The following is a 12,249-nucleotide window of genomic DNA, read 5'->3' as shown; positions in this document are numbered from 1 at the left end:
TTATGTTCAAAGAGGTACATAGAGCATGCTGGCAAAACCGAACCGTTGAAGATACTACAGGAAATAAGAAATTTCCATAATGTGAATGAAACATTTATTTAAATGTATTGAATATTGCACATCTCAGAGCCTCCAGAAGTGGAAAAGTCCAGGCCAGGTGAGCCATAGGTTGAATTGGACCCTGAATCCGAGGGCCAGGGCGTCCCCGCCCGAATCCGAGGGCCAGGGCTCCCGCCAGACGCATGACACTCGAATTTGACCTTCTTGAAGCAATTAACTAGAGTTAATTGAAAGCGGAAGAGGATACCTGGAGCTGCGATGCCATACCTTTAGGGAAAGATGAAAAAAGAAACACGAATCAAATAAATGAGACTGTTTGTTTTTCGAGGCTGAATGGGATGTGCCATAATAACCTTCAATTACTATATTGGTGTCCAAGCTGAAATTCAACTTGATTACAACAGCCGCAAGCCATGCAGATCTAGTTATGGGCTTTATTCAAAATTAAAACTAAAACAGAAGTAGATTTTAAAAAACACAACCACAATTCTGTGATTTATCTAACGCCAGCCAGTTAACTTCATAACTTACTCTCTGTTCATTTTCCCACCCTTAATCTTGCAGAAAGAAGGCTCAAGAAAATCAAGCGGATGTAAATCACAATCTTCCATGTTGTTTTGCCTCCACATCACCCTGAAAGCACTTTATTTAAATAATTTAGCTCTGCTCAATTTCAATTTGATTACAATAGCCGCAAGCCATGTAGATCTAGTTATGGGCTTTATTCAAAATTAAAGCTAAAATAGAAGTAGATTTTAAAAAACACAACCACAATAGTAACTAACCTGCAAAATGTGTTCTTAATCTGTTGATTGCAACTGTCAAACATTTTTAAAAAATGTGTTGAATATTACCCAAGTCACAGCCTACAGAGGTGGAAAAGACCAGGCCAGGTGAACCACAGGACAAGTTGAACCCTGAATCCGAGGGCCAGGGCGACCCCGCCCGAACCCGAGGGCCAGAGCTCCCGCCGGACGCATGATTCTCAAATTTGACCTTCTTGGAGAGGGAGATCCCACTGGAAGAAACTGAAGGGGAAGAGAATATACCATTAGGGAAAGATGAAAACTGACCACTAACCAAACGAATGAGAGAGATTGTTCTTTGAGGCTGAATGTGATGTGTCATAATAACCATCAATTACTATAAAGGTGTTCAAGCTGAAATTCAACTTAATTACAATAGCTAGCCAGCAGCCAAGATAAAAGGTCACATGTCACACAATTTTAAGCTTCCCTTTATACGAAAGAACTGCAGTATTTTAAATTTGCCACATCGTTGGCGGACAGGTACCTAGCTAATTATCCTAGCTAGTTCACACTTCATTCTCCCCCAAATGATCCCATTATCGACAGGTATCCGTGCTTAGACATGAAGACAGTTCAGCGACCGAGGACTGACACGCAGCTGTCACAGCTCTTTTAGAGCAATCCGACGGTTAGCGAGCCAATGCTAGATAATAACGTTAATCGCAGCTACAGCAAATAGTTGGCAGTTAATCTGCTAGTTAACTAACGTGCTCCATCGCCATGAAAATTAGAGTCTATTACCGCAAGAGATGTGCATAAGTAATGTGTGAACTAGCTAAGTTAACCATCTCAAATAGACAGCTTGTCTGTTAGCTAACCTTGCTAGAGAGCCCAATGTTACCTGAGTCGTTGAATTCAAGTCCGACTTGACACTTTAGCCTTTCCCGTTAGGCCTCATCGTCTTTTTAAACAAAATTCGCATACTATTCATAAAATCCATATAGAGCAACTTTTATGGATGATCTGCACAGTGAAGCTGCATTATTTCTGCTATAATACGGACACGGCAGCATTTTCACGGCATGTTTTCTTAATCTGGTTATTGCAACTGTCAACACATACGAATGATTAATAATTAATGTAAACTGTTATGCAGCGAATTAAAGATACTATATTTTCCTGTTTCCCTAGAAATAATCCAAACTGCAGTGTCTGCTTGTTTATGCTGAAGCACGCTTAAGTGGGTATAATTTTTGTGGATTCCACATATACATTAAAAGGAAAATGTTGCCCAATCATGTCAGAAATAGCAAAACAAAAAAACACAGGCTCCGAGTTACTGAAAGAGAAGTACGCGATGAGGTCCTGGTAGAGCATAGGCACAGGTTGGTCATACGTGTTTATGAGGAGTTTAATTTAAGCAAAATCCTCATCACACACCCAAGAAGTCAAAGCCTGCAAAATCCCAAAGCAACAAGACTGCATCAAGTTAGCACTGGCTGAAGCAAAAATAGTTCTGTGTCCTGCTCTGTGGCTCATCCACTCTACCAGTCTCTTAGTATTGGGCTTAGTGTGCTTAATTCATCTTGATGTCCTAACTGACATTCAAAAAGAAATGGATGTGAGAAGACAGTGTAGGAGTTCAAATTTGAATGGGCTTGAAATGTAGGCTGAAGTGCTCTTCTGCAGCTGAGCAGCTCATTTTCTGCTGAGCATCTTCACAGCCCTTACAAGGAGAGCATGAAAATGATGGAGGGGACAAGAAAAATCAGAATAATGCTTTAAGGACTGGACACATTTACAGCTTCTCACACCAAACAAAGTACTCTAAGGTAAAAAGTTCATCAAAGTAAAACATGTTTCATCCATCTTTCTGTGAACTGATATTTTAATGACTGACAGACAAATCCTCCAAGACTTGGCTTGGGATGCTTTGGTGTACAGGAGAGGTTTGAACCCCTTTCATTAAAAAAACGTGTATGACACAGGTGCTAGGGTATTATCAGTATGTAATTTATTCCAAATGTAAACACATGATTCTCTTAATTAGAGATTCCCTTATAAGGTATATTATTCAATAATGTTCATAGAGGTACAAAAAAACAACAAAACCCTACTGGGTCTGGAAAAGAACATCTTTATCAATAAAAAGTATCAAAAGATCTGAACACAGTTGTACCACCATTACAAACTCCTTGCTTGAGTCTGCATGTATACATGTATGATAGTAACATATCAGCCAACGAATGATGGACTCGAGTTTGTACTCGAGGAAAGAAAGAAATTTCCATAATGTCATAAATAATCAAGTGTTTGGAAAACGTCTAGGAAAAGAAAGAAACATTTATTTAAATGTGCTGAATATTGCACAAGTCGCAACCCTTGAAAAACCAAGAAGAGTTCTCGGTCTGCTTAAGTACTGTGTACTGCAAAAGCAGAAGTAGAATTGAATTTTCCACAAATACACATACAAGAACCATAGAAGAAAGCATAGTGTTGGTCTTATAGAATGAGAGACACAAAAACCTCAGCTACAATTATCAACAATTACACAATGAAGTTTGGATTCAACGGAATTTCGTTTTGAACTACGGTAGAGTGGAATCTTTATCGGCTACTGGAATACTAGGCAACAACCTGATTCACCATTTGTGGATCACATTTGAGCAGTAACATGATTTGGTAGAACACTTGCATTTGAAACCATTTTTGTCTTCTTTTATAGGTGGAATCGGAGGCCAGTTTGGTGATGTTTTAAATCTACTTGAAGAATAACAAACAAACAAAAAGCCAACTCTAATGTAACATTTAAAAGAAGCACCAAAGTGGGCATGAGATTTACCATCAAACAGGGTCTTGCTGCTGTCGAAGCCTGTGCACTGCCGCTTGCAGATCTCCATGTTCTGCAAGCAAGATTTCACACTGCAGCGAGAGAGAGAGAGACACACACACACACACACACACACACACACACACACACACACACACACACACAGGTGGGTGGGGGGAGTTACAGTACTAGCAGAGAAACTCTGATGCTATTTGGATTTCTAAATTAACACGGTGTTGCTTAAAATGTTTTTGAAACACTGACATGTAGATTGGAAGGCCTGGAGCAACTCACTGTGCACTGTGAGGGAAGTGGAGGAGGTGGGTCATGGTCAGAAACGGGTGGTTCAGGGTCTTCACTGGCGTGATCCTTTTGTCAGCGTCTAGCGTGAGCATCTTCTTCAGCAGGTCGATGAACTCCCGCCGGTCGGCCTTCTCCGCCAAGACGTCGGTGCCTTCCAGACTGGTCATATTGACCTGCGAGAGAGACCCATGGGTGAGTTATATTATTCACCAGCAGAGGGCGGCAATGCACCCAATACGAACGAAGTTCTGCAGCAAATTTCTACGCACTGCTCTGCCCTTCGCAGATGCCGTTCTCCAGAGTCTCACATGCGCTACTCGTTATGACAGCAGAAACGCTCGACCTTTCAGCTAGCACCTTGTTCTACCTGCTCTATAACGTGAGCTGCGGGAGCCGTTTGTCACGTTCTTCAATTTCACATCGCAACACTAAAAGAAATGCGTATAGTTACGCGCACAAAAGCCCAAATAACCTGCATCATGTCGTCAAGGCAGTTTAAAATGTACTTCCGAGTCTCCTTGGACTTGATGCCACGCTCCGCCTCATGCTCCGAAGGTGTCTGGAGAAAGGAAAGAAAAAACAAACCATTCAGCTCCACCATTAAGTTACATGAAGTCATTAAGTTACGTCCCTTATGAAAAACACATGGCATTTGGCATTTGAAGACGGGCGAACCTTGAGTCTCCACAGGGGGTAGCAGTAGAAATAGTAGTGCGTGTTGGTCCCTGCGCTCAACATGCACTCTGCTGGTAGGCCCTGCGTCTCGGAGATGTAACGGATCTGCAGAGACACCACACGGCAAAAGGATTATGACTTTATTTTGCGTTCATCCTTTCATTTTCAAAGTGCATGTCTAAAAAAACAGGACATAGAAACTCATTTATATTAATCCTAAAAATGAGCGGGCCGACAAAGCAGCTAAAAGGTCAAACCACACACACACACACACACACACACACACACACACACACACACACATATCACTACAGCCACAAAACCACTACAGGTCTGCACCACTGATGCTGTACGGGTGTTAAGGCACAGCTCAAAGGACCATGTGCCTACCTGAACATATTCGGAGGCTCCGGGATACAGGGGCCAGCCCAAGAACAGTTCAGCAATGACACAGCCCAGGGACCACATATCGATGGCCTCACAGAATGGGAGACCCAGGATGATCTCAGGCGATCTGGACCAAAAACACAGAGATCGCCATCATGAAATCAGCCTCAGCTGATAAGTCCGGGGGGCCGGGGGGGCGGGGGTGTGTTTGTGTTCCTAGACAGCACTTTACATTACACACCCACTATTCTAGTGTAACATGGAACCAACACTACAATGCACCAACACTACAATAATGTTCTGTTTTGCGTTAAGTAAATACAGAATACCAATGCAGTTAAACACCCGTTACTCAGTATACTACACTGTTAATTAACAGTGTAGCTACAATGTAATAGCGGTTTTGTACAGACTTGCTAAATACTGATATTACCAAAGCCTGCAGTTCAGCGCATCCTAACTAATCTCAGACACCGAAGACGGTTCATTACGTGTTTTGCTAAATGACAGCACTCACACGACCCAATAAAAATAAACCACTTATAAATCAATCGTGCTCCAGTTAACTGTAATGCTCATCATAGGCTTTTAATGTGTAGCAGGGTTATTACAACTGTCCACAACATGCAGCTCTACTCTCAAGCACACCAGAGTGCAACGAGTGCGTACTTATTTCTAACACGCCTCAGCACGTGTCCCTCACCGGTAGTATCTGGACTGCAGGTAGCTGGGGGCCTTGGAGAAGTGGCTAGCTGAGCCGAAGTCGATGACCTTGACGCGGTACGGCTGCCTGACGGGGTCCACCAGCATGATGTTGTCAGGCTTGAGATCGGTGTGGATCAAGCCCAGGCTCTTCAGCTTCATGAGCGCTTTGGCGACCTGCTGCAGCACGGGCCGGATGCATTTCAGCAGCAGTGGGCTGAACTTGCTGCGCTTGAGGAAATCGTAGAGGCTCTGCCCCAGCATCTCGAACACCAGGCATATGTGCTTCTTGTGCTGGAAGCACTCGTACGCGCGCACGAAGTTGAACTCGTCGGCGTTCTCCCTGCTCAGCCGGCTCAGGATGCTCACCTGAGGAGGAGCAAAGGAGGGAAGACGGAATACGCGTGAAGCCGAAGCTACGTGGTCACAGCTTCAAAGTTTGATACTGCTGACAAATAGCCTACTTATTTTCAATAGCATCAAGCACTTTGTGTACTTCCCTTCAACCATTTACTTCTACAGGATTTGGGAGATGCAATTATGGAAGTGGTCCCTTGGAAATGAACCCATGAACTTGCTTTTGGTACTCAAACAATGCAGATTAATGCTCTTTCATAACAATAACATTTTTAATGCACATCCAAACAGGCATGGCTTACACAACTGTAGCTAAATATTCTTTTTAGAGTAAGCTTCAAGCTGTCCGTGTGTTCTCCGAACTAGTTCCTACTGAACTAGTGAAAATTAGAACTAGTGTGCCAAACAAGTATTTCTGTGCTACCCTGGCTGTATACAAATTCCACATTGTGCGTTAGCACATCTGACACCAACAGATCATATGTTGTAAAAACTGAAACAAACAATAACAGAGTCAGGGCTACAGCTGATTCTAGGCCATATCAATAGCTCATTTAAAGCAGGCACAACTTTCCCACCTCGTTCTGGCCCTGTCGAGCATAGGATGGATGACTTTTCAGGATCTTGATTGCGACTACTTCACTGGTGCCCCGCTTCCAGCACTTGGCGACCTGGCCAAAGGTTCCACGGCCCAGGGACTCCAAAACCTCGTAGCTGTTGGAGACGGAGCGGAGGATCTCGTTCTGCACCAGTTGGTACTCGCAATCGCTGCCCCTGGCCACGCGCTTGGACAACCCAGGGGAGGAGAGCTCCTCCAGGATCTGTACACTGTTGCTGCTGTGTGGCTCCTCTCTCTTCCTCTTGAGGCTGCCCCGCTTCTGATAGCCGTCAGCACGCCGCGAGGTCAATGCCTCGTCTCCGCCCTGCCAGCTGGAAGAGGAGGAAGACGACGACGAAGCCTCGTCCGAGGCTCCAGAGGGGCAAAAGACCATGGCAGGTAAGCCATCGATTGAATTGAACCCCGGATCCGAGGGCCAGGGTGTCCCCGCCCGAATCCGAGGGCCAGGGCTCCCGCCCCGCGCAGGATTCTCAAATTTAACCTTCTTGGAGTGGGAGATCCCACTGAAGGAATCTGAAGGGCAAGAGAATATACCATTACGGAAAGATGAAAACAGGACCACTAACCAAATGAACGAGAGAGATTGTTTGTTCTTTGAGGCTGAATGTGATGTGCCATAATAACTATCAATTAGCTAAATTAGCTCAACCACAGAGCTTTGATTTTTTTAAAAACATCTGCTGCTGTTTTAGTTTTCATTTAGAATATAGCTGCATGCCATGCAGATCTAGTTAGCAGCTATATTCAAAATTAAAACTAAAATAGAAGTAGATTTAAAAAAAAACTAAAACAGCAAATACAAAAACACAATGGCATATCTGTGACTTAGCTGTCGCTAGCTAGTTAACTTCATAACTTACTCTCAGTGTTGACGATCTTCCCACCTTGAACCTTACGGAAAGAAGGCTCACGAAAATCAGACGGATATAAATCATAATCCTCCATCGTGTTCTGCTTCCACATCACTTGATTTAAAAAGTTTAAATGGTTATCGGGCTATATCGACAGGTGTGAGAGCGTTAGCACAGAATATCACTGAGCTGATCTACGGATTCTTCGTCACATGGCAACAAGACAAAAAATAACAGGCAGGTGCAGCGTCACAATGTGGAACGTCAAACTGCACGTGTTTGAACCGAGCAAGTAAACAAGATCAAAGGAAACACATTTAAGCTGCCCTTTAAGATACTACATTGTTCTGTTTCTCCAGAAATAATCCAAACTGCAATGTCTTCTTGTTTATGCTGAAGCACGCTTAAGTGGGTATCGTTTTTGTGGATTCCTCATATACATTAAAAGGGAAATGTTGCCTAATCATTTCAGAAATAGCAAAATAAAAAACACAGGCTCCAAGTTACTGAAAGAGAATTACTCACTGAGGTCCTGGTAGAGCATAGGTCACTATGTAATGTGGCCATAATTATCATATTTTTACATTTGATATTGTTTTGCAATACAGCAGAAGTTCAAATTTGGTTATGCTGCTGTGTTGGTTACAGATCATCACAGACTGGTCCCATCTCAAACAACAAATTAGGGCATAGTTCACAACATAATCTACAAATAGTTTTAATGAAAATAAAGCATCTGCAAGTCCTAAAATGTGTTTTATATTTCTGATGAAACATTAATCATATTAATTGCCAGCCCTCTTAAAGTTTCAGATTTTTTTTTTATATTTTAAACACACAGAATCCCAAAACGATTTCTCTGTAGTAATACAGTTCACTACTGTAGTTGTAGATTTAGCTCCATTTAGCCCACAATATCCCTTTAAATGAAACCAAGATTCAAAGTCAGAAGTTAAAATCCTACAGGAGTTAAATAAGAGCTTGATGTTGGATGTGAGATGTGTTCTGAACACATATTGCCAGTAAGTGCCAAAGAACCATTTTTAAATACAGTTACACCTCCCATTGAATTCAAAATACGACAGCCATCTTGTTAAACACAACACTCACACATTGCATTTCAGATACATTTAATAGAGTTTCTCTGGCCAGAAACTACAATAATCAACTTCAATAATCCATCTGATGTTCAATGCAGGAATCCCTCCTGTCTGTCTGTGTTCCTCTTCCTCTCACAGGTAAGGGTACCAGTTGACTTTCCTCCGGCCGAGCGAGTAGGCTGCGGGCCGGTGGTGAAGAACGGAGCCGCTTCCTGACCTATCGTAGGATGACATCACAGACTGCTGGAACTGTGGCAGGAGCCAAGGCAAAAAAAAAATGGCAACAAGATATCGATAGGCATGTCAATATTCCCAGCACCCAGGTGAACTACTGCCTACCATGGGACTGTTGGAAACCTATTAAGATAGTATTGAGATTTTTTATTTATTTATTTATTTATTTATTTATTTTACAAATCTATAAACTAAAAACAACATTATCTACTGACATACTACAATGTACAAAACAAGACACAACATATAAGAATTTGAATTTTAAAACGTGTAATACATATCGATCTTCTTTCAGCCCTACAAAAGACTTCTTGATGAATCAGAAACACGTGTGTCCAAAAAATAACTAAGACGACCGTGAACGAAACTGAAGCCAAAAAACAAGCCTGCGGTCTGTTCACAGGTGCCATTGACTAATAAGCAAACCCGCTGGAGGGGAGCCGTATGCTGGACCTGCTGCTGGAGCCTGTGGCCTACGTCACCTGCAGACAGGCGGGCTTGCTTGCTGGCCCACTTAGCTCCCTTTAAACTCTGAAACTCATCGGGCCCTTAATGCACAAACGCTGGACTCAACACAGGCTGCGAGCGAATGCTGGCCAACACGCACAGCGTACCGGCAAATCAATCGACCGGCCAGGCTCAGTGCTTTGGGATGCTGGAGGCCCATCTACGATACACACCTTATGGCATACTCAAAATACCCACTTAACTGGAAAAGATTATTCTAAGTAAGAAATATAAGGTATAAAGTACACATGATGCTCACTGGAAAATGACAAAATTACCATGATAAATAGAGCAGAATGAAGGGGAGATTTCTAGGAGCAGTTCTGCTGCGGCTCTACCTGGCTCAGGTTGAGAGGCTGAGACTTGGAGGACGCCGCTCTGGGATGCCGCTCAGCCCCAGGCAGGGCTGCTCTGGCGGCGGGGACAGCCGAGCTCCTCTTCACCCGCCCCGAGGTCGCACCGCTTTGCTCTGAAAGGAGAAGCGAAAAGAAGATCGACGGCCGTGGCCCGACGACGGAGGTGGTCGTAGCAGTGGTGTTGGTTCGGGCGGGCTGAGGACTCACACAGTGGCATGCCCTTGAGGTAATAAGGAGTGTTTACAGGCAAAAGAGACCGAACAATGCATTAGAAATATTAATAACATAAAACATAAGGGAGTATAAAGATTCTGTGTCCTTTCAGATTGATTTGCGTACAGGGCAGAGGCATCTGCAGGCTTAAGCAAAGGATCCTGGGTAGGCTTTGGTGGACCTCAGGGTAAGATATACGACCTCTCCACCAGGCTCAAGACCATATAGAAAAACAATCTTCTTTAGGATAAGGTCAAGAGAAGCCTTCTCTTGGAATGTGGCGGAACATATTGATTTATGTATGGTTTGTATATAATAGAGGCGAATGCAAAAACCAATATGTAAAAGAATATTGAACCAACTAAAATGGGTCCTACTACTAGAGTGCGTAGATTACAAAGGAAATCTACAAATACCTTAAGAAATTCTGAGTATGGTCCTGGTGGCCTGTAGATGCCGATTAGTGGAAGAGGCTGGGTGGGCTTCTTAATGCTAGTAAAAATAATTTCAAAGGACTTGAAATGAAAACTAGCTTTCTGGTTCATGCGTAATGTGTCAGTATAAATAAGATATGGGTGGTGTACACAGCTGTAGCCAGAAGGACACGCTTCATTTAAAGCTATGTACTCATAGCTTTAACACTCTGTGTTGTTTGTAGACAGTGGGACTGCTCGATGGGTGAGTCCTAAATGCATATGGTTAACCCTTACGGGGGAGAGGCTAAACTTAGTGAGTTTAAGGGAGGTGTGTATGCAGATAAACGGGGGTAGTATTGCAATTGTGGGGTAATGACTGAGAGTCTGCCAGTTTGATTCCTTAGCTCTATTAGTGTTGGTAGCTGACGTTCCCTCTCAATAGGATTTTCTCTGCTTTGATTTTCTTTCAAAGTATGGTATTGTGTTGGATTCTGCAGAAACAGTGTGGGGTGTTATGGGGAAGAGAGTACCCCTGTTGAGTCCTGAGGGTATGAGACCCCTTTGTCGTGTTTTCAACACATTCCACATTTCCTCTCATAGTGAGGTAATTGATCCTGGGGCTGTTAACTGTGATGGAGATAGTTTGAATGGAAGGTCAGACCCAGCTGTCTCTGGAGCACATCTCTGCGATGTACTGGTGGCTCAGTTTACTGGCGGGGTGACAAGATAGACCCTTCCAGGTTGGGTGATCAATATCACTGATGACAAGCTTCCTGTGAGGAGTCGTATGAAAGTATGTACTCAGCATGCTGGGGTTAAGAGCAGAGTACAGGGAGGAGGCCTGTAAAGAACAAAAAGGGGCCAGCTTGTGCTGAACTATTGACTCTTTAGCAGAAAACATAAGCATTGCTAAGAAAGTCTTAGGCCAATCTGATAGGATGGCTGAGTTGCTTAAATTGCTTAACTGGTTTTAGCATAAGGGAGACAGAGTTGGGCCAGACCCCTTTAGCTATACATCAGCTAGATATTGGAGACAAAAAGCCCATTAAGCTGCCTTCCCTGTATTTATGACATGAAGTGGCTGCATTGTTAAAGCAAATGTAGGAGACTGATATTATTCATCCCCCAACTAGCCCCTGGGCTGCTCTAGTAGTTCAAATCAGGAAACAGGATGGTAGCCTTTGGCTAATCTGTGTGGATTACCACAAGATTAATCATATAAATTTATCTTGAATTTATGATGCTTTAGATGGTTTGAGCAAAGCTTACTCTTTTTTTTCATGCTGGACTTGGCTACTCACAGTCGGAGGTAAACCCAAAGACAATTAAGACAAACTCCAATACCACCTGACCTTCGGGTAGAAAAGGAAGCACAATAATTTCAAACGTTACAGTAGCTCATCTGGTAAGGTATGTAGTACAACGTGCCAGTACCACCAACGTCACGGGTTTGATTTCCTAGGCAGCACAAGCACCGACACATGTAAGTTGCTCTGGGTAAGAGGGTCCGCTGAACAGTAAAAATATAACTAATGCTAAGCCCTTTTAAAAAGGGAATATTAATGGATGATTAGTAATGCACCACAGTCTTGATGATTTAAGAGCGGATGGATCATATTATGCTGTACAAAATATCTTATTTAAAGAGATTATTCTGCTATTTCCTTTCTTCTGTTTATTTTTGGATGTTCTCTGCATTTAGTGCAGTCTCACTTTCTCCATCCTGGATCTGCGCACATTTTCACTATAAAACCTTCCGATCACATTTGGAGAAGTGTACCATTTCTCAAAAGAAGTCAATAACGTACCAACCGCAGTGAAAGCAAATGAAGCAAATGCTAGAAAGCATAACACTCTTACTTGTGTGCTTTTGTCTTTACTGTGCACTCA

At 43.0% G+C, this 12,249-nt stretch overlaps 1 protein-coding gene across 1 annotated transcript; it reads right to left on the bottom strand.

The window, feature by feature from the left end:
- Window positions 1-7,716, bottom strand: LOC145652814 (homeodomain-interacting protein kinase 2-like). Its single transcript, XM_081704447.1, has 10 exons — window positions 7,543-7,716; window positions 6,642-7,195; window positions 5,708-6,075; window positions 5,008-5,131; window positions 4,618-4,722; window positions 4,415-4,501; window positions 3,934-4,115; window positions 3,652-3,731; window positions 915-1,088; window positions 1-327 (listed from the first exon to the last, which is right to left on the bottom strand). Exons 1-10 carry the CDS (start codon window positions 7,643-7,645, stop codon window positions 284-286), a joined length of 1,821 nt encoding a protein of 606 aa, XP_081560573.1. The 5' UTR covers window positions 7,646-7,716; the 3' UTR covers window positions 1-283.
- Window positions 7,717-12,249: the final 4,533 nt, after the last annotated feature.

This window comes from Electrophorus electricus, chromosome 21 (assembly GCF_041902795.1).
Source record: "Electrophorus electricus isolate QZ-2024a chromosome 21, ASM4190279v1, whole genome shotgun sequence".
Classification (NCBI taxonomy): domain Eukaryota; kingdom Metazoa; phylum Chordata; class Actinopteri; order Gymnotiformes; family Gymnotidae; genus Electrophorus; species Electrophorus electricus.
Note: the sequence above shows the minus strand (reverse complement) of the source record. Positions and strands in the feature narration are given on the sequence as shown.

Coding starts and splice junctions, on each gene's coding strand:
- LOC145652814 (XM_081704447.1), bottom strand. CDS start 7,645: ATGTGGAAGCAGAACACGATGGAGGATTATGATTTATATCCGTCTGAT. Junction 6,076..6,641: donor CTCGACAGGGCCAGAACGAG/GTGGGAAAGTTG, acceptor GCTCCTCCTCAG/GTGAGCATCCTGAGCCGGCT. Junction 4,723..5,007: donor GAGCCTCCGAATATGTTCAG/GTAGGCACATGG, acceptor GTGTCTCTGCAG/ATCCGTTACATCTCCGAGAC.